Genomic DNA, 23,149 nt, shown 5'->3' with positions numbered 1-23,149 from the left:
AACCCTGGTAGCATGGGAGAAAGCGTACATTTAACCAGGTCAACCTTTGCTATGGACAGTGTTGGGAGTAACGCGTTACGTATTATTATTACTTTTGTGGTAACTAAGTAATATAATGAAATACGTAAAAACAGATAATACAACTTAAGTTACTTTACTTACAAATGTAATGCGTTACCTAAGTAATATAGCTAGTTTATAATACTGTAATGAATCTAATATTACGTAATATTATTACTACAAGCAACGAAGTTACTAATCTTGTTAATAATTCACTGAGTAACGCTTAGCCACAACGAAGTAATGAAGCCTACTGAATGAAGCTTATTCACCAGCTTCTTACTTATAACCAAGATTTGTACATTGTCCAACAACACAATCATGTCACATGATAAGTTGGTAGTTTCACACGTGACAGCTTAAGGCTGTGGACACAAAGTAATATAATATGTAATATTATTATAGTAACTGTAACTAAAGGAAAAATTAGGAATTTTAAGTTCGATAAGGGATCATAGAAAAAAAAAAGGTAGGGAAACAAGGGAAGTCGCCTACACCTGCAGATATACTAGTGAACATTTAATCCCTAATTCAGTCTATATCCCGCAAGAATGAATTAGGGATTAAATGTTCACTAGTATATCTGCAGGTGTAGGCAACTTCCCTTGTTTCCCTACTTTTTTTTTCTATGATCCCTAATTGAACTTAAAATTCCTAATTTTTCCTTAACTTGTTTGTTTACTTTTTTTTTAGCAGTATTATGACTGGTGAACCCACGCATACCGCATCAAAAGAAAGAATGGTGCCAGAATAAATGTTTCATCTGAACAGCGCGCACCCCAAGAATCAAATACTCCCTTCGAAATCGCAGTGGCCATTATGCTTCGCTTTCAGCTACGTTCAGCCCGTTACAAAGTGCTACAGACGAAACTGTAGAAGAAGTGCCTGACAATCCAGTCACCACGAAAAATACGACAATTCACGCATCCCAACTATCAATTATTGCCTCGAAATGCAGCCGCCATTACGCTTTGCTTTCAGCTATTTTCAGCCCGTTACACAGCGTTACAAACGAAGAACAGTGTTACAATCGTCTTTGCAATCAATCTAGTCACCACGGAAAAACGGGCGATTCCCATTTACAAACGTACTGTAGGGAAGCCATGCATCGCGCTACCGCAAATCGACACCTTGAACTGTCAGCAAAAAGAAATGGGACACAAAGGAGGACAAAGGTAAGTTCATGATGCGTGCATTGTACATACTGCAGTATGCCAAAAGGCACGTCTCGGGACGAAGCGGCATTGAACAGTAAAAAAAATCAAGCCCATAGCCTTAGCTGTTATCGAGTTACACTTGCCTGAAGGCAGGCAGGCAGGCAGGCAGGCAGGCGGGCGGGCAGGCAGGCAGGCAGGCAGTCAGTAGAAAATTCCAATGAATAACTTTAAAAAAATTTTTATAACAATTTATTGGAAGCCTTTAGGATGGTACTGAAGGTACCTTTGGGCTTAGTTATACCTAACCAATACTGCCAAGGTGCCAGGATGGAGTTGTGAAGCTGGTTTTGGGGTGGCTAGGAAAACCCAAATCTTTATGATCCCTAATATACAGTACTACCGTACTGTATGATAGTTCAGTTGCAAGTAATATGTAATATGTAACTAGTTACTTTTATAAAGTAACTGTTCCAACACTGGCTGTGGAATGCAAAAGAATAAGCCTATACCATCTCATGTTGATCTGGCCTGCCGCCTTGAATCTGGCAGCCCCGAGTGAATGCTGGTTTTTCCAGCTGTCCAGCACTTTAACAGCTAGTGCTGGGGGTAGTGGTAAGGGCAGTCCATCTAGCCCGGGAAAAAAAAGAATAAGCTCTACTTCCTCGGTATTGTTTTACTCTTATAGAAAGCAACGCTACCAGGGTTGCAAAACAGGTTGCACTCCAAGATGGCAGATGTTGCTATGGCAGCAGCTCACCTGAAAAGGGTCTATAGCTTTATTGCAATTGTATGTATGTTATGTACATGTATTAAATTGCTAAAATGTAATCATTGTATGTTTAAGATGTATAGACACTGTTAAAAAGCAGTAGTTTTCTACTAATGCAAGTCTTCCCTTAAAAAAAGCTACAGCATCTCGACAAACCAAACAGCCTTTGCAACAGAATGTGGTACGTGCTTTTTGAAAACACTTGAGGACGATTTTTAACTTGTAGCTACAATACTAGTCATCTTAGGCTTAACTCACATCTGAGATCCACCTGCTAACAAGCGGAACACATCTTACACTTCCTCTTAACGACCTAGACAGGATCATCATGACTAGCAAAAAAGGTGTCTTGCATCCACCCTCGCATCCACCGCACGTGACAGAACAACTCAAAGTTTACTCTAATATTTTCGTGAAGGAGCGTGCTAGTCCCAAGTAGTGGTAAGCATTGTATGTGATATGTTGTGATGCATATATTCGCAAATTTACGTTGTAGCTGTATTGCAAATACCTAGTGAGTATCGTACCGTACGTTTTTTACTTTGCAATATTCCAAACTTGAATGGCTAAGAAGGGCCAAGAAGTTAGAGTGGTTGTTGATAATACTTTGTTCATCAATAGTGTCCTTAGAAGTGTATGTAATTACCAGGAATTGCACATTATGAAGGTCCTTTAGGTTTTTGCCAACAAATCAATGAGTTTGCACTGCAGATGATAGACACATTTGAAATTGAATAATGCATGGACCTACTCTGTGTGTGTGTGCGTGCGTGCGTGCGTGCGTGCGTGCGTGCGTGCGTGCGTGCGTGTGTGTGTGTTGATTTATTGACATTGTTTTCATAAAAGTGTGTGTACCAATCTACCTATCTATGTTTTTCCGTATACACTTACACGAGCAATATGGTAAAAGCAACTTTTACATGTAAGAAGTAAAAGTGAAATGAAGTCTGTATTAACTTACGCACTGGTAAACTTTGCTCTGAGGTGGTTTCTTTTTGGCAGTCTGAAATACGGGTGTGGCGACTCCTTAGACTTTGTGAATTACCTTCCCTTTGGGTTTTATAGGCATTTAACAATTGAGAAACAACAGTGCAGGCCTCATAGACTACTAGGTATCCCTTCAGTTGGAAAGGGAGTATATCTTCAGCGTATGCAAACTTTGAGGCTTTGTCGAGATAATTTGTGGGAAAACACACTCTAGTCAAACTATAAAACAGTTTAGAAGATACTTCTGTGTGTAATATGTTGTTAAAGCGGTTTGTTTAACAAGCGCTTCCTTAGCAGTGATAGCAACGTAATTGAAGAATTACGAGAAAATTACGATTATGCATTATTGCGCAGCATATTAAAATAGTAATATATAGTTGGTTAATTCCAGGTGAGTTGCATGGCGCCTGGTTTTTAGAAGTAGCACAACATCAACTTGTTTGCAACTACCACTCTTTAATTGTCACATTTGGTAGTCTTCTCAGTGGAACTCTTCAAATATGCTATGATTCTTTGATTCCATTGAAGTCCACTAGACATAATATAGTGGGCTATTGTTTTATGTTTGTGTTCAACCATGGGTACCACACCTCATGTAATTTTATCAACATGGCACATTAGACCAGATTCATTATGAGGTAAAGGCTATATCATTTACCCACTTGCTGTTTTTGAAGTGGTGAAGCTGTCTACTTTTATGACGATGCATACACAGTGTCAGCAAGTGTACATAGTAGTGATTACGTTGTCAAGAAATTCAGTATATTGTCTGCATCGAGATTTTTTACCATTCACCTACTACTTGCAGAAAACTGTCCAGCAGAAGGTTGCATGTTGTGTTAAATTAAAACAGATTTGCACATACATAGCAGATCCTTATAACTTTAAGCTAAGGTAAGAACCAGTGCTATAGCAAGTGTTTCTGCATGTTTTCGTATACAGAGCACATGTACAACCCCTAATACTAAATTACTATTCTACACCAAGTAACCACTCTACAAGCAAGCTTACCCTTCTAGGCCTTAAAAGCACTGATTAAAACTTGCATAACTGAAATTCTTCGTGATATTTCTAGGGTCTATTTTTATAGCCAAAACATACCAGCTACTGAATTTTTGGGCATGTATACATCCAGTGGTTGCACTCATATTGGCTTGGATGTCTGATTGCTCAGTGTGGGCTATTAGCTTGCTGCAGTTACTGTACATACTGTATTACATAGCTGTAACATAGGGTTTCGGGCTTTTGCCTGATATGTATGCCCTCAGCCTTGGGGCCAGCAGAGCCCTTGGGCTGCAGATATCAGACAAAACCCTCATGCCTGTTTTACAACTATTACATATACACACAGTCTGCGTAAGTCTGTATACCATCCCCATCCATCTCTGAATACAATCACAATCATCTGTTTTTCTTTTTCACATTGCTTTGCATAAAATTGCTATTGTAGTTGCATGTACCTGTATGTTGACTGTTTTATTAGAGTGGTGATTGTATTAGAGCATCAGATTGTATGTTGTCAATGGCGGATCCAGCCCACCCCTTCAAGAAATTGCATACAAGATCGAGATACTCTAATAGAGCAGTCAATTACTCTAATAAAGCAGTCACAATGTTCATGAGGCAGTGTAGCTTACCTATGAAGCTATAAATAGGATTTTATTTTACATAACAGACGTGATATATTTGGTAAAGGATAACTAGTTATTATTGTTGTGACCTTTTTTTTTTGGTCTTCAACTGTTTTTCAGCAAGGTGCCCCCCCCTCTTTCCAAACTCTGGATCCGCCCCTGGTCATAGTGTATAATGATGACCTCTGGTAAAATACTTTTGATACTTATTCCACAATTGTTTTGCTAGGTAAAATTATAAAAGTATATGAATGGAAATCAGTTTTGCCTGAAACTGAAATATTAAATTTAACTACAAATAAGTAGGTGTGATTAGAACGCAACATAGCTTACACTATGGAATTAAAACAAAGGTTGCCTTATTAGTGAGGTCATATGTTTGAAAGTAGCTAAGTATATTGTTTCCCTACTTTTTTTCTATGATCCCTAATCGAACTTGAAATTCTTAATTTTCCTTATACTTGATTGTTTAACATTATTATGGCTGGTGAACCCGTGCATACCACAACAAAAGAAAGGATGATGCTAGAGGTAATGTTTTAAACTGAATGTGCACCTCAACTATCTACAGTATCTATTACTGACTCGAAAGTGAAGTTCATTATGCTCCTCTTTCAGCTATGTTCAGCCCATTTCACAGCATTACAAACAAAGAACAGTAGGAGAAGAGCCTCTGCAATCAATCCAGTCATGGAAAATAAGGACGACTTCTCATTATTGTACAAAGTACAAACATAGGGAGGCCATCACGCTACCACGAATCGATGCCTTAGGCTGTCAGCAAAAAGAAATGGGACACAAAAGTAAATCCATGATGCGTGCACTGTACGTTCTACTACTACTGTGGTATGTATGCCAAACGGGCTGAAGCACTGTCGAACAGCGAAAAAATCAAGCCCGTAGCCTTTACTGTTATCGAGTTACGCTTATCTGACAGTGTAGCATGCAAATATGTCCTCGTTTGCATGTTTTTCAGCTTTTGTTATCATTCAGTAAAATGAAGTGAGTACGGTCTTTGTAAATGTTTTATATGAACCCAGTGCTGGCCAAGAAACGATAATGCATATGCGCCGTAACGTCAGAAGATAACATCTGTTCTTTTCAAAGAATGTGTACTTGACAAGGCTGATGAAATTGCATATCCCAAACTGCAACTTATTAATGTCACCCTGAACTCATGTGCTTTTACAAAAACAAAGTACGTTGCTTTGAGGTATGATCTAAATATCTAATGAACCCAGAGAATGGAGAATGCCATCATTTCATAATCAGGCACACTCTGGCACCATCCTTTCTTTTGATGCAGAATGCATGGGTTCACCAGTCATAATAATGTTAGTATAAGGAATTTTAAGTTCAATTAGGGATCATATAAACTAAAAGCAGGGAAACAAGGAAGGTCACCTACACCTGCAGATATACTAGTGGACATTTAATCCCTAATTTAGTCATGGGTATAAGCTGAATTGGGGATTAGCAATGTCCACTAGTGTATCTACAGGTGTAGGCAACCCCCTACCTTTTATTTCTATAATCCCAAATCGAACTTAAAATTCCTAATCTTTCCTTGTACTTGTAAAAGTGTAGCCATATAGAATTAATGTAAAGTGATGGTGTTAAACTTGTAAGATAATAATTTGCTATTATTTTGTTAACACCATCATGTGATTGATAATCGTCTGATCAATAAGTATGTATGCTAGGTATGTAATTACTTTTTTACTACATGTATAGATACCATGGAAGATCCATCAAAGGAGAGTCTTGGTAAATTATGTCCCAAACATATTGGAGAAGTGATCAACTTTTATTGTACTAAATGTCGAGAGCCTGGGTGCACTGTCTGTATCATGTATGCACACTCTTCTCACCCTATTACCTGCTTCCCTGCACCTGGTTGGAATGAAGGGACTTTTGGTTCTTCAGGACTTTATCTCCCACCTGAATTTACTGTGGAAGGTTGTCTAAAGTGTATGAGTGAAAAGTTATGCAAGATAGATTTGCACCCTGCAACGGCTCAAATTGAGATTCGCAGTTGTGCTCTGATGGAAAAACGAAGCCTTGATGCTGAGAAAAAGTCTTTAGAAGCTCATATTGCTGCTGTGAAGAGTGCTAAAATCAACTACATTCTTGTACACCAACGTAATGTTACAGCGCTACAAGAGGACATTAAGAAAACAGTTTCCTGTGTCAGAAAATTTATTGATTATAAAGATCACGTGAAACTGTTAGAATCTAGTATAGACTTAACTAGAAGGCTGATGCAACTGCAGTTGAAATGCTCTCAGTTGAAGATGCCTGATCACAAAGATCTCAATATTAAATCTGATGATGATGACGATGATAGAATGGAATACATGCATGAAAGAAGAGTTGTCACTTTTTCAGAGATGACAAAAAGTCCCACCGCTACGGCGCAAATTAGCTTTTTCATGCGTCCAGAACCTTTTAAGACATTTACATCATGTTGTTTAGAGCTTCTGAACAACTTACCGTCTTCACGCTAGAGTATATAGACACTTATTCTTCTACACCTTACATGATATTTTATTTTAGCCTACATTGATATTGTATTTGCTAGTAACGTGTAATGCAAACATTTAGTCTTATATATTGTACAGTTTGTCTAAAACACAAGTTCAGATCAGTGCTTTGTTGGCTTGGCTAGATCATGTTGTCACAAGTGGTAGAGTTGTACCAATTGCAAAATTTTTAAGGGGAAGACTGCATCAGTAGAAAACGATTCAGCAGTGCCAGTATCCATTGTAACATACAATGATTTATACACATACATACACACATTATAATTAGCTAGCTTTTAAAAATTGTGACGACTTGTAGCTATAATGTGTAAATTGTCCTTGTACCATGGACCAACCTGATTATATTGTGGCAGTGGAGTCCTCAGTTTGCATATTCGTAGTTTCTGGATATTGTATTATTCATCAGTCATGATTATGATGAACAAAATGTATGAATGCAAGTAGAAGTACGTACGTACGTGAATCCTCGAACATGCATAGAATCTAGAATCTTTCAACCAATGTGCTCAGTGACTGACTCTCTGTTTTTCAGAGGAATAAAGCCTATTTCAGCCAGCTGTTTTTCAGCACAGGGCAGGATATTTCCTAGCTTTACGGCTTAAGGTATGACCAACTTGGGTCAGTTGTGGCATGGCAAGGCATGCAAGGAATAAAATAGAACACTAGTTCACTGAGTAGTTAGCTGAATTATAAAACTATGTATTAAAGCTTTGCTCAACACCGTTTCTGTTTACACAGATAGCAATTAGGATGGTGCGAGTACAACACGGATATTTACGTAAATTTTGTTAGCCGATATGTCAGCATGGATTCCAACCATAGGATTGGAGGTGCACGCACCGATAAGAGCAGCTGTTAAGATATTCTCTGGTGGCTTGTCAAGGACTTCGTACGACGCGGTGAACGAAGCAGTTGCATTTTTTGACCTAGCCCTACCTGGTTCCTTACCGGTAAGCTTGTAAAGGATAGCACGTATTATGCAAAATATAAAATGGATTGTTTTGGCGTGTAATGTTGTGCATGCCTTGTTGTGTCTACATTATTGTTAAGCGCGTATAAAAATATGATTTCATGCGCGCTCTAGTAGTACACATATGTACAAGGGGGTGACATACAGGTACTCACTGTAGGTAGATCTGCGACCGTGGTCAAAGTCTAAGTTAAAGGTCAAGGTCACCAAATTCGTGCCAAGTCAATGGTCAAGGGTAACCCACATGTTGAAATATTGTCACTAGCTAGGTCACCGGTCAATGATTGAAAAGTGCTCTTAGTCAGGTCAAAGCGAAATTTCGGCTGGTCAAGACTTTGACTGCAGTCACAAATCTCCCTACAGTGCATACTTCCCCTTGCACTTTCCAAGGGATAGGTAACGACCTGAAATTTCGTAGATCAACTCTGAAATTATTTCTGAAAGATGAAATATTGCTTGAAATTTATGGAGTTTGAAAGATGAAATTTGACGATTGGGAAAATGTAACGAAATTTTACATAGTCTAAAATTTACGGATTTACTAATTTTGAAATTAACGGAGAAATTTAACTGAAATTTGTCTTTAGAGATGAAATATGGGCAGTCATATTTCTGAAAGATGAAATATGGGCAGTCATCTTTGAAATTTCGTAGACGATTTTGGCTCCTTACCTACCCTTGTACTTTCCACAGCAAAAATAAATGGAAATGCATGCTCCAACGCAGGCTAACTGTTACTATAACAGTTAACCAAGCTTTCTAAAAGCTAATAGCTACTTAACATATTACCACCTTTGTTGAGCTGCAAGAACACCTCTCCTCTCCTGTAAATTGATGCTTGTTGTCTCAGTATCAAAACATGTGTACATGTGATCAGTATAAATGGGAATAATGGAATTTAAGGTGATAGTAGGGTGAAAAGTGATGTGGGTGCATGTGGGGATGAGACAATTTTCCTGGCCTTGATAACTGACAAGTATAAGGAAAAAAATTAGGAATTTCAAGTTTGATTAATTAGAGATCATATGCACAGAAAAAAGTAGGGAAACAAAGGGGGTTGTAGAGAGGGGTGGATCCAGGGTCAAAATGATACAGAGAAGGCATGTAAAGCATGCCGAGGTCTGGGAGCATGCTCCCCCAGGAAATTTTGGAAAATTAATGATACTCTATGAGATGGAATCTGAGAGTAATTTTAACATGGGTTTATCACAATTTTTATTTGACTGTTGTATTAGAGGTGACTGCTCTATTAGGGTATCTCAATCTTGATACTTACAGTAAGCTCTTGCTAACAAAGTTGCTATTGTTCCAACTACAGTAAACACAAGCCACCCAGGAAATTTTACCTTCTGAAATTGAATGTGTGGCTGATTTCAGCAGTTTATTAGAATAACTAAGTATACTATTTGCCTGACACAATGCTGTACATTTGGTGCATGACTAGAGTATTTTGATTTTGATATTTACATAATGTACAATTGTTGATGGTCCAGCTACCCTCATGCTGAACTATTTATATACTATGTACAGCAGTTCTGCACACAGTGCACAGTACACAGTACATGTGTACTCAAATACAATGATAGTAGCTTAGAATACAGTTCCCTTGAAAATGCTGACACACTCTGAATTTTGACAGGTTTATACATTTAACAGATTTTGGTGTGTATTTATACAACAATCAACCCCTGTTTGTGTTAAATAAATTTTGTTTGATTATACATTATCACTCATATGCACACAGGTAGTTGTGTGCTTTTATACAACACTCAAATATATTTTATTGTGGCATGCAGGCTGCCTGTTATATGTGATAGACTGGTTGTTGCTATTTTTGCAGCTCCACAAATAGAAAACATCACTGGATGAGATTTTAATGACATGAACTGCACGGTTGACATGTATACTAAAAAAATTTGGAGGGGGTTAAGAGCCCCCCTCGACCCATTCATAAATCCGCAACTGCCTGTAAATATACTAGTGGTGGACGTTAATCCCTATATATACCCATGACTGAATTAGAGATTAAATGTCCACTAGTATTGTACAGTTGTAAGTGACCTACTTTGTTTCCCTACTTATTTCTATGTAATGGCTATTCGTGTGGTTCCTGACACCAGCTTATACAGGCTATTTGTCTAGCACTCACCCATCATACAGTAACTCGGGTATCAAGCTCACTAGTTGTATAAGGTAAGTTTTTGGTGAATTTGAGGCAAGCTAAGGTTGGAGCGAGTGAAGCAAGCATCCCAGCAAAGCCGCAACCCTATCTTGCCTCAAACTCATCAAAAACTTACTTTCATACAGACAGTGAAGGATGTCATTATGCTTAATAGGTAAACAAACTTTTAAGATTAGTGTTAGGGTTAGGGTTGGGTTCAGCTTAGGTATCTTCTTCACCTGGTGTTCTTACTATATACAGGTTACTTATTAAATTACATTTATAAGATAAAAAAGGAAGAGAGGTGGATAGCTAGCAGTGGTAGCACAGCCAGTACCACACTCTCCTTTCATACCAGTCGCCCAGGTTTGAGCCCTGGGAGTAAGTTTAGCAGGTTTTTTTTGCCAACCTTTTTTGTCTAAGTGTCTACCATACTAATGGTAGATGGTTCCAAGGTGTATCTCATACCATTGTGCATGGGCACACCAAATATAGTAATATGGAAAAACATTGTGGTATAAATTTTATGTATTTACTGCACACTTGTTTTAAATTAACAACTAAATTACACATAGATATGTACAGTTTATTGCATCATTGTACGTACCTGTAGGTTCTTAACAGACAATGTGTGGAGGCTGGAGTACTTACTGCTTTAGCGTTATCAAGTAACCTGAACCGTCAATCGTATTTTGATAGGAAACACTATTTCTACCCTGATCTACCTGTGAGTATGATGTGTTCAATAAACTTGCACAGTGAAGTATTCTATTAAATTGTATGATCAGGTTAGAACCAATATTTTGATTGTATCCTTGTGAAGTTTTATTGTCATGCAAGGGAAATTAGTGATAAATTAAAGTAGTGGAACAGTGTACATGTAATTCTAAAGAGCACACAATTAGGATTGCTGTATTTGGTGGATACAGTAGTCCATACTATGAATGCCCAATGTCTAAGTGTTGGAAGTGCTTTGTTAGTACATGATCATGAGTTTTGGTAGTAGTGGGTGGTTTAAGTGTGTTACGAAAAACATTGACTATAAGCACTAACTATCAGTAAAGCATTAGGTTATTTCAGAAAGCAGATTACCATTACATTTTGTTGCCACTTTTTTGTATTGTCATTTAGTCAAGCTACCAGATAACACAACACAGAGTTCCACTAGCTTTTGGAGGTCGCCTTGATTTTCCATCAATTCACAGTGGCAATGATACTATCAGTATACGGATTAAGCAACTTCACATAGAACAGGATAGTGCCCAGATTATTCCAGGCAAGAAGGTTGCAGGGGGTCACCAAACTCTTGTGGATTACAACAGGGCAGGTAAATGATATGATATGGTGTGTGCAAAGTCTTGCTCTTACATAAAGTACTTGGCTTGTTGGTTTAGGTACTGAAATAAAAGTACTTTTGTCACTCAAAAATTTGGCTACGTCATATTTTACATTATAGTCACCAAGATGAGTATGTGTTGGTAAACAGTAAATGTACTGTGTGTACCATAGGTAAAGGTTTAATGGAGATAGTGACTGAACCTGACCTCTCCAGTGGAAATGAAGCTGCTGCTTTTGTCAATGAACTTCAGTTGTTATTAAAAACTTTATCAACTGGTGATGGTTAGTGGTTTTGTCTTTATTGTGTGACATGTTATGTGCTTGCCACATATACAGAGGACTCACTTAGAGTGGACGCTAATGTATCAGTGAGACATTCTAGTAGCGACGAAATGGGCAACAGGACAGAAGTGAAAAATATTCAGAGTTGGAAGTCTTTGTCAAAAGCTATAGGTAGACACAATACACCATTTCTACAGATGCATGTGTTATCTTACTGATTTGTTTGCTTAGATTACGAAATTACGCGACACATTGAAATCTTGGAGAGTGGTGACATTGTAGAACAAGAAACAAGAAGTTTTGATAAACGAAAAAGGTAGTGTTCATAGTGTACTTGTAATCAACTCAACACTCAACTTTACTGAGTGTGATAATCACGATATTGATGTCCAGTATGTATTTTAGTCTCTCATAGCCAGCCTACTATGTATCATGCCTACTATTCTTATTCGTGTCATCTATACAGTGTATCATTCAAAACTATGATACGGCCTGATGAAGTTTCATATGCAAAGTTGTGCATTTCCACATATTTTGGCTCGGCGTACATTGGCATGGCAAAACGTAAACTTTATCATGCAAACTTTATTATTACAGCACAAGTGTGGAAGGTCTGTAAGACACCTGGTCCTACAACCTGTTTAAAGATGTCATATTAAGTATATTTGAAAGTAAAACTGCATGTACCTGTTTTGTACTGTTGCTAAATACATAGCATCATTTTTGTCTGCGGAATCTTACCAGACCTTGTCTTACTGACTAAATGATGATCCCAAGAAAATGTGAAGGCAAGGTAGTAGTGTTGCCACATTATCAGACACTATGAACATGGCAGGTTAGTGAAAACCTCTGGTACGATCTTGGGTTTGTTTATACACTCATCTACTGTACTCTACACTTCTTTAGATCCTGACAGAACTTGTCACTGTGAGCAGGGCACTAACCAAACAACTACTTCTTGGACTGTCTTGTGTCAGGCATTCGGGCAACATGTCCTAACCATCTCAATCTATACAGAGTCAGTAAATCATCAATAGACTCAATCATACCAGCATAGACATCATCACCAAACCACTTGGTCTCACATCCAGAAAGTTAATCTTCCTATCAACAGAAACTGGAGGACGGCCCTCAGTTTGAACAGTAGCAGTCTTTATACCATCATCCATCTCTACAACATTCCAGCACCCCACACGTAAAAACCTTAGGCATTAAAACCACAGATAATATTATGTTGCACATGGATTGGAAACGCGCATATAAAATGTGTTACGAATAGTGTACAGTCCTTGTAATACAATGTCACAATGTTTTACAGAATTGGTAGTGGAGACTAGTGTAGAATAAGGTGATTCTCTCACAGTTGCAGAACTTTTTTCAAAAGTATAGGGCCTTATCATCAAGTAGTAGTGTCTTGTTATCATCCCTAAAGTTGTTTCGTTGTTGGGCATTGTGTAGGTTAACATTACGTTGTTTGTGGTAAGTATGTTGCTCTGGTATGTTTGTGTAGGGTAATCTCTGACTAGGTGATGGCGAAAGAAAGGATAGCCACTCAATTTAAAGAACATAACTGTGTTTTATTTCTTTAGCTATTAAAACCTGACGTAGGATAAGTTAATGCTGAATTATCAAGTGGATGAAGCGCGAATGTAATGGAATGTTTGTGTAGGCCAATCATGGCAGAGGGAACGTGTACTTACACACGCTTGGTACATGTGAAGAGCAGTATCTGTGCTGTTTCTTTAGCAACACAACGTGGTGAGTTGGCATCGTGTGAAGCTACACCGCAGTGAAACGTTCAGACAACTATGCACCTGGCGACGGTAACTGCCGATACGCACTCACAGAAAATCAAGTGGGGGTTCTTCATTTCATCACTATTCACTAGAAGAATATGTACTAGAATCAGTTTCATATAAAACACTGTCTTCCTCTGTGTAAATGGCTAGTTTCACCATGAAATAAGTTTTCCCCATAAACTTTATTACAAGGAATGTTTCACCGTTTCGTACAATTTACGGAGTCGTTTCCAATCCATGTGCAACATATATTATCCATGATTAAAACTGCCAGGGTGCTTTTCCTTAGTGAAACACAACTTCTGAAGCAAGCTTGTGATAGAAAACAGCATTATCCCAGGATGGTCAAGTCGTGTTTGTGTGCAAGTGGCTAGAGCATTGGTCTGGTAATTGACAAGTTCCCGGTTCATATGCCAAATTGGTGTTGCTGTTGTTTCCTGAGCGAGAAAGTTTACTCACATTGCTCCTGGATCAGTCTACCCAGCTGTTTAATTGGGGACCTGGCAAGCATGCAGGGCAGCTGAAGGCTTTGTTTTGTTTTGTGTGTGTGTGTGTGTGTGTGTTTGTATATGTATTTGTGTATAGTATATCAACTAATACTTATTAGTGTACAGTTGGATATAGTTAAAGTAGGTACTTTTGTTCTTATTCTTTAGTGTCACTTTACCCACTAGAGGAAAAGGAAAAAGGCAAGACTACAGGTAATACATCAACTAGAATTATAGCCTTTATTATGATTATCATGATTTTTGTGCATTTTGTTTATAGCCTGTATTTGTTTTCAAGAAAGTATCTTATATAATCCCTATCAATGATATAATATTGTGTATATAAAAAGAACATATCACACTGTACTGTAGGTTTATGGCTGAACCAGATCTAGCTCCCTTGGTACTTACTGGAAATGACATTTCATTAACAAATTTGGACAAGCCCATTACACTAACTGAGGGTAATGTAGATGTTGACTTGTTGAGAAGAATTCTACCTGAATTACCAATGCAAACCAGATCAAGACTAAATACTCAATATGGTAATGTGTTCCCTGTACATGTATACATGTATATATACTCACATTCAATGTACAGTGTATATGTTTGTGTACTATATGTATCAGCTATGTAAAAATTGCAAGTAATATAATATTGTTTAGGATTATCTCACCGCCAGTCATCACTACTAATGGTCAGTACAATGTGTCCTATTTAACAACATGTCTACATGTATTGCGACTAGAGTGAAGAAGGAGCACTGGATTATTATTGTTCTGTAGTTAGTAGTAGCAAGTAAGTACTGTATGTGTATCTCAATGTGGCATTGCTTTTTTTATTTTATACAATGTGCGTACATACTTCAACAATACCATTCACTTTTTAAACCATGTGTACCCCTCACAGCCAGCATACTGGTAAGTGTAAGGTGTCACTATCCTGTTCTCTAACAAGTGTACTCCAGTATGATTAAGTATCTGAACTATGTAAATGTACACACCCACCAAGTTTCAGATCAACCGTACGAATGGAACGTGAGATATAACCACAACCAGTTTAATAAACACACACGTAAAATACAACAATGAAAATTACAAGTCTTTAGACTGATTTCTACACCCAGCTGCCAACCTCAATGCAAAGTAGATGCATTGGTCTAGTATTACATACTGAATTGTATCATACACTGGATAGGGCAGAGTTTTAGATGCAGTGATATTAGCAGCCAGTTGATAGTTTATATACTTGTGTACTGCTAGTTGATAATTCCTGCTTTGCATAGTATGTCTCAGTCTGCCATGCAGAGTGTTAAAATGAATGGGTCCACAAAAATGGGACTATAATACTGTGTAGCTACATAAAAGACAGCCAAAACAGATGGTGAAAACTGAAAGTTTGTAGGACCTTCCTTCACCAAATTAGAACTTAAAAGGACAAAACTTTGTTAGTAATTAGTCACTTACGCTACATATTTCCCTTACTCTCAATTTTGACATATAGTCACAAACTCTGCATACATCCTCTAGATTTATTAACCTTGTTAAGCTTATGTTAACCTTAGAAGTGAAAGTTGTACGAATGCCGGGATGTGTATTAAAAGCTGAGAGAGCCTGTAAGCATCACAAGTCAAAGCCTTTAATTAAATTGCTATCAGTTTATGTACATGTACTAACATCATACAATTGTAAGACAAGTGCAAGACCTCTAATGATAGGTACAACTCTCCTTTGACATATTTTTCAATTACACTACGTATGTGTGTGCATGTACATGTGTGTATGCGTGCATGTGTGTGTGTGTGTTGTGTAAATCTGTTTGTTTATTTTTAACAGCACAACTAGCCCACAATCAGTATTTTTATGGGTGTTCACAGAGCTATGGGCATTATTAAAGAAAGGATCACTCACATTTTCTAATAGGTATGTGTACCTGAATATGTATGTTAAATTCATAGTATAAACATTTTGAAATTTGTACAGCTACATGCCGTATGACAAATGTTGCTTTGTTATTAATGTAGTGTAAATTACCTACAAGGTACAGTATACATGCTTCTTTTTTTTTGTGGTGTAGTAATGTATCCAGTGAAACACTGGCGCAGTTGATAGATAGTGTGGAGCAGAAAAGAATATCTCGAGACAGAGCATTACAAGTTAGCTTAATTAAATTTTCAACTGATTATATGTATGTATGATTATGTTGGTATTAAATGTCAGTATTTACAATATGTATGTAGTAAATTCTATCACTGTAAGCAATAGTTATACCATAGTGCTCAAATAGCTACAACCTATCAAGTAATACTTTTAAACCAGTTAAATTGGACATTACTGCAGTGCTTTGTTTCTGCTGTTAAACTAATTATTACAAATAAGTGCAACTAAATCAGTAAGGAGCAAGACTGTTGAGGAGACTAAGTTACAAAAGTGCCAATCAACTATAATGTTAAATCCCACAATTGTTAGTGTACTAGCAGTACGTATTGCAGTGTAGTAATGCTTTGATGGTTATTAGCCCACACTTTAAAACCATCATCAATTACCAGATGTTAGTGTATAAAGCAAACATACTGAGTACTCATTAGTTCTTTCACCTATTAAGTAAATGTACCCAAGTGGTATATATCACTTATACCACGATTGCTCGGGATTCAATTATATTATACACCCTCAGCCCTCGAGTCCGTGGTCCTCAGGCTTTGTGTGTACATATCAACAAATTCCTTGTAGCCATGCTGTGGTACTATGTACCTTAGGCTTTTGCATGTGTGCATGTGTGTGTTTAAAGCACAGTGGAAGGAAGGCAGCAGCCTTTGCGATTGTATAGCAAAGTGTCTTCTGTCAAGCCTCCTTCTGATCCTCATTAGGTTCAGGATACAGCAACTTCATATGGTAAAGGAATTCACATGTTTACTGATTCCACTCACCCAATAACACATTAGTACTTTGGGTGAAGATAGCCTCCCTTGGGTTACTTATCTGTCTCTGGTATTGTATAAAAGAAGCTGCACAAATCTGGTTTGACCTTCTTTGCTTGACTTTAAATAGTGCTGCTGTAGCAGAGTGCTGCAATATCAGAGTTCTAAAGTATCACAGTGCTAACTTGTAACAGCTTGTTGATTTTTCCCAACACCCACCTCCCTCAATGTCCTTTACATTTCAGTCTTCTTTAGATGACTCCATTCCATTGGATGGTTTCTCATCGGACCAGCTGATTTGACAATGGAATGGTGCTGTTTTAGTTTTCATTGTCTCAGCATGAACATCCCCAGAATGCAGGCAAGAAAATTGCTTGCATTGTAAGTAGATTCTACCCACCGCTGCAGCAGGTACTAAGAATGCAGCTCATGTGTTCTACTATCCATTACTCCATCCTTTTACTGGTGCGTTATCATTTCGTGAAGCCCCTGTCAGTACTTGTACAACCGCTTAAAATGATTTACAGTTTTACATATAATACCATACCTGTTTCACTGCCCATACAAAAGTCTCAATAGTAGCAGAGAAATTTATCCCGTATTTCACTGGTAGCAGTGAAAAAGTTGTAATTGCAATTTCATTGGCTAGAATTGATGTTAACAATGTAGCGCCAATTAGTGTTGATGCGTGTTTAGTACATAGTGACAAATTGCGTACATAGCAACGCTAATACACAGCATGCGCATATGCAGCGAGTATGGTATTAACTGGGAATAGCATGGGTAGCAGTGAAATTTTGGATAAATACCACTCTTGTTGTATTGGAAATGGTAAATTTCCAATACAACACTCGTGGTATTTATCCCAAATTTCACTGCTACCCATGCTATTACTAGTACGAAGAGGCTCACCAGCAACATTGAAGTACAGTAATAAAATAGTCACCCTAACAACAGCCACGTATATAAAATAGGGATCCAAGTGATACTGTAAAAAGTAGTATATATGAATGATGACACTTTGGCATTAAAGTAATTATTTGCTAAATGTAGAAAATATCCCACTTGTATAATGCTATAATTCATGTCTCTTGTTAGACTTGTTTCCACTACTTTTATTGCTTGGATCCCCGTATACAGTAATTCCCATATACAGTAAACAGTTGTTGTGTACCTGGTGATAAACTTCCTGTTGTTCAATTTGCAATGTAAAACACACAGGTTTTGAGGAATATTTTTCAAGGTGATTCAAGAGATATCACACAGGTTAGCTATATTTTTAACTTGCTACAAGTACTAATTTGGAACTTATATATTATAGTATATCCCACTGTACATGTATGTACAAGTAAATAAGAATTTGTTGGATTAGGTATCAAAGAAAAAAGTAGTGAAAACAAGGGAATAGCTAAAATGTGGTGAAACAAGGAAGGTTGCCTATACCTGCAGACATTATAAGATATACTAGTGGACATTAAATCCCTAAACTTCAGTCTATAACCATCACTGAATTATGGATTAACTCGTATATCTGCAGGTATAGGCAACCTTCCTTGTTTCACTACTTTTTAACATTCCCTTGTTTCACTACTTTTTTGATCCCTAATTCAACTTAAAATTCTTAATTGTTTGTTTGTTTACTTTTTATTACCAGTAATGGCTTTTCTTAACTTGAAGCTGCATGAGTTCATACAAAACTGGCTTATATGTTCACATACGTAACTAGCTCCACTACATATAGCAACAGAAAGGCTATTCATTGGGCTACTTTGGAAGGCTAAATAATTAACCTTTGTAACAACAAGGCTTAAAGCAAGAGGTTACAGTACACTGTATACAGTACAGTAGGACCTCCATTATCCGAAAATTTGTGTGCCAGTTCAATTATAAGAGTGTTTAGATAAGTGAATTTGTTTGGATAAATGAAGCCCATTATTTATATACAGAGTTCCATTCAACTACTCTAATAGAACAAACACTTTAATAGACTGTTCACTTAATAATGAAATACTCTAGTAGAGCAGTAACTTCGAGGGTTTGGTTAATTGAGATTCAAATAATTGAGGTCCTACTGTATCAAAATGCTGCATTCCATACCTCTTCCACCATGTTAACATAGGTGCAAGAGCTGTTTATGTATATAGTCTCACTCGCCTAAATGATAAACCGGACAACAGTTGTTTGTTGTTAATGGAATCAACTGGCACCAAGTTGTGGACCATTTCTAAAGGATTTGCTTCTTATAAACTTTCATGGTGAACTTCCTTGTGCTTCAGAAAGTGCAGTGCTTAATGTGTTGCTTGTAAGATGCAATGGGAAGGTAATTCACATGTATTAACTTCTGCACAAGTAAATAAGCTTTTGCTCTGAGTTGGATTCTTTTCACCAGTTTGAAATACAGGTGTAGCAACTCTATAGAGGCTTTGTACAGGGTCCATCTTTCTCACATGCTGGCTATCCATTTAATGGTTTTGCTCATGGGGGTGTATATATGGACATCACACATACTTTCACAAAAATGATTTCAGAAACCAGATGTACGTCCACAGCTAGCTGTTGGCACAACATGCCTGGTTTAATATTCGTGGTGGTTTTTATTTGAAGACTCATACATGTGTATACATATGTAGATTATGTCAGATAAAGAGGATGTCCACAGTAGTGATATTACTGAATTGAGAGAAATATGTTCTTCAGTGGTAGCAGAATTTCCTAAACAGGTTTGTAAATAATGTTAACCATGTCAACTGTCTGTGTTGTGTATTGTGCGACTTTCACCACTTAGTTGTGGACCTAGGATATTTTAATGTCTAAAACATAATAATATAATTTTACTCTAGAAAGCCAGGTGATTAGCTAGAGTGAAAGATAGACACGTATAGCGCGCACTGGCAACACAGCCATTACTGACCAACTCAGTTGACCAGTTTTACTAATTCAACTCGGTTTCCAAATTAACCAACTCAATTTCTGGTCAGTGGTTTTACTCTGTTCGATGCTCAATTTTTGTATTACTCAAGCTCCCCTCCCTGGACTTATACGTACGTATGTTTCCCAGTACTGGCCTTGCTGGGCACAACACCAGGTGTACTTCATTCCTTTTAGTCTTGCTGCATATGGTGTGTCGAGCAAACACAAGAGATATGTTGTCCAGGTCATGGTTGGATCAAGATGCATCAAATAATAAGGTAAGTTATCTTTTAACTGTTGTTTTATATCCATGCTGTCACTTGGTGTCGCGCACCAGACCACTTTTTCTTCTTTTGTCATTAGATCAGGTCCTAATCAAAAAAGTATGGTCTGGCTGCACAAGACTAATTAATTGACAGTATATGGATATAAAGCACAATCAAAAAACACAACTTACCTCGTATCTGATGCATCTTTGTCCTACCATGATCTGGACATCATGTCTCTTGTACTTGCTCAACATGCAACATGCAGTCAGACCATTAAAAATAAAGGGTTAGCGGTGAGGGCAGTAATTGAAGTAGTCTCATGTCTGCACTAATAATAGAGTGGGCGACATATAAATCTAGGAAGGTTAAAACTGAGTTGATTCTGGCTAGAAATTGAGTCAGTTCAATTTAAAAACCAAGTCAGTTCTGACTAAAAATTGCGTCGGTTGAGTTGTAAAACTGAAATGAGCTTAGCCTTAGTAAACTCCGTAATTACGTTGTAATTGATTCAGTAACATTGATTATCTATCAGACTACACAGCTTTGATCCAGCCAGCCATCTTCGTTTTCAAAACCCCTGCAATTTTTGAACATTGGACAGCTTTCACCGTAGTTGGCAAGTAATTTTAGTAACTTTGTGGGACTCAATCCCAGCAGAGCTTCTGTTACAAGGAGATTGTAGGGGATGGAGAGTTGTTTTAAAAGACATTCAAAGAACCATCATGATGTGATGTATAGTAACTGTATGCTGTATGTAGAAGCAAGGTTTAACAAACGTTTTAAAAAAGATGAAAAATTAACATTATACTCACATAACCAAAATTCTCTAGAATTTATCCATTCAAGTTGGTCTGTAATTTAATCGAGTCGATTTTAATGGCAGATATCACCATTGCCAGTGCATAATTTGAAACAAAACAGACACCTGCACTATCAATAACATTATGTGCAAATTTTCAATCTCTATCATTTGACGAAAAGTGTTCCAAAATCTACTTTCATAAAATATTACTTTCTTGGTCCACAAAGCTTTACAGTCCAATCTGGTCGAGTTAGCTACCCTTTCATTTACACTTAACTGTGTGGTAGTTGTTTTCTAATTAAAATTGCAAGTTCAATCTTGTAGCTACTATTATAGCTAATCTGGTTTTTTCTCCTATTTCATTACCAGATCTCACAACTTCAGTCCACTATTTGGTTAAAATATACTCCAGATTCAATCTTGTGATAGCTAATTTTCAGGGGAGCATGCCACCAATCCCCCTTCTGGAACATGCTACACATGCTTACACACTTGTGAGAAGTTCCTCCCCGCCCTCTCCTCTGATACTATCTATGCCACACATGCCCTATCTTTATTATAGCTCATTGCTGTTTTTAAAATTTGAATATGCAAACTTCATTTTAATGCCAAACATGTGTAGCCAACACTGTCCTCCTATCTCCTGTTTTGGCTAAAGCTACAAAATGTTTTCTAACCAAAGGTTTTTAACCACTGAAATTCTTATTTGCAGTAGTTAATCTATTTAAATCCCAGTGCGTGGGACTGTCAAAGTTCCGTGCTAGGTTATAGCTACCATACAACTAGACAGGATGGTGCTGCTACTGTACGATATATCACTGGGTGATAACTAACTTATCACCGGAGTCGTTCATGACATCATAATAACCGTGAATGGTATTGTTTACCAATGGAACAAAGAACCAAATAAGGAAATATTGATACAAAACACACCAGTACAGCACTTAAACCTGCTAAATCTTACAAGAAAACTGTTAATATCCTTTACATAGTAACACTACAAGTTACCAATACGATAGTTTAACAAGTTTCAAGAACAGTCTGTGCCGATATGTGCTCCAGCAATCAGTCTCAACAGTCACTATGGTGAAGAATTAACTTCTTTCGATAATCTCTAGCTTCATCATTCTATCTCGGACTACGGTAGCCACTTGGTGGTCTTTTTTTCTCTTGCACGCCACGCAACGTCACCATACCAACTTCTGACGAAGGCGAACCATACCTGGAACTGCTGCTCCATAACACCTCCCTTCACTACAGTTTATAGGCAGTATGCAGGGTCTCTGTTGTAGCTACGAAGTTGAATCTCCACACAATTCAGACGAAATCTTGAGCACAGTGACAGGAACTCAAACCAGAACTTAATTACTATCCATAAACTTCCGTGCACTCCTGCGCACTGGGATATAAAATAGTTATATCCCGTATACTCGGATGATATCATTGTTTATACACTCGTCCTCGGACTTGTGTAATAACAATGATATCACCCTCGTAACGAGATATAACTATAACTTATACATAGATTAACCCTCATCGTAATCTGAAATATGGTATTTTTTAATAAATATAAATCAGCCAGCCACAGTGGTATGGATTCTTGTGTATTACTGAATTTTGTCTTTGGACCCCTTAAGTGTACTACATTGGGTAGTAGTGTATATTTGTGTTTACTGATGGCTATAGTATTAGCATTCTGTATATTTTATTTGTGTATTTACTTTTAGGCTAATGAATATAATACAGGAGTAAAAGCTCGACTTAGTTTTTTCATTCATAAAGTTATGGCAAGAACAAAAGATTATGATCCTCAAGTAATAAGAACCATGTTAGAACAAATACTGAAGCAATGATTTGTTATGTACTTATAGCACCACATGAATTATATATATATATATATATATATATATAGATGAAGTAATACGCTGTGTATAATGTGAAGTGTTGTGGTGTTTAGAATTTCTTATCTACATATTCAAATCCTTGTGTGCAGAGAAAAACACATGGAATATATTGTTGCTGCAAGGTTTGCTTGGTATGCTGGCCTAAGGGTGAGTGCACAT

The 23,149-nt window shown here is 37.4% G+C and overlaps 3 protein-coding genes across 3 annotated transcripts in view; 2 read left to right on the top strand and 1 right to left on the bottom strand.

Annotated features, from left to right (window-relative positions):
* LOC136250717 (uncharacterized) overlaps positions 1–2,381 on the bottom strand; it is a 30,971-nt gene extending 28,590 nt beyond the window's left edge. Inside the window, exon 1 of the mRNA XM_066042945.1 lies at positions 2,245–2,381. Coding sequence (XP_065899017.1) covers positions 2,245–2,316 — 72 coding nt within the window. The 5' untranslated portion in view covers positions 2,317–2,381. The remainder of the gene's footprint in view (positions 1–2,244) is intronic.
* On the top strand, positions 2,367–7,547 carry LOC136250718 (uncharacterized). The gene is made up of 2 exons (XM_066042946.1): positions 2,367–2,427; positions 6,339–7,547. The coding sequence occupies exon 2, from the start codon at positions 6,344–6,346 to the stop codon at positions 7,109–7,111; it is 768 nt and encodes a 255-aa protein (XP_065899018.1). The 5' UTR covers positions 2,367–2,427; positions 6,339–6,343; the 3' UTR covers positions 7,112–7,547.
* Positions 7,548–7,876: 329 nt separating this feature from the next.
* Positions 7,877–23,045, top strand: LOC136250713 (glutamyl-tRNA(Gln) amidotransferase subunit B, mitochondrial-like). The gene is made up of 15 exons (XM_066042941.1): positions 7,877–8,097; positions 10,892–11,005; positions 11,410–11,605; positions 11,788–11,898; positions 11,953–12,069; positions 12,130–12,214; positions 14,354–14,398; positions 14,558–14,730; positions 14,851–14,882; positions 14,934–14,983; positions 16,021–16,107; positions 16,262–16,340; positions 18,327–18,371; positions 19,736–19,825; positions 22,814–23,045. The coding sequence occupies exons 1-15, from the start codon at positions 7,945–7,947 to the stop codon at positions 22,937–22,939; spliced, it is 1,503 nt and encodes a 500-aa protein (XP_065899013.1). The 5' UTR covers positions 7,877–7,944; the 3' UTR covers positions 22,940–23,045.
* The last annotated feature ends 104 nt before the right edge of the window (positions 23,046–23,149 follow it).

This window comes from Dysidea avara, chromosome 3 (genome assembly GCF_963678975.1).
Source record: "Dysidea avara chromosome 3, odDysAvar1.4, whole genome shotgun sequence".
Lineage (NCBI taxonomy): Eukaryota > Metazoa > Porifera > Demospongiae > Dictyoceratida > Dysideidae > Dysidea > Dysidea avara.
The sequence above is the reverse complement of the archived record's forward strand: the minus strand, read 5'-3'. Positions and strand labels throughout refer to the sequence as shown.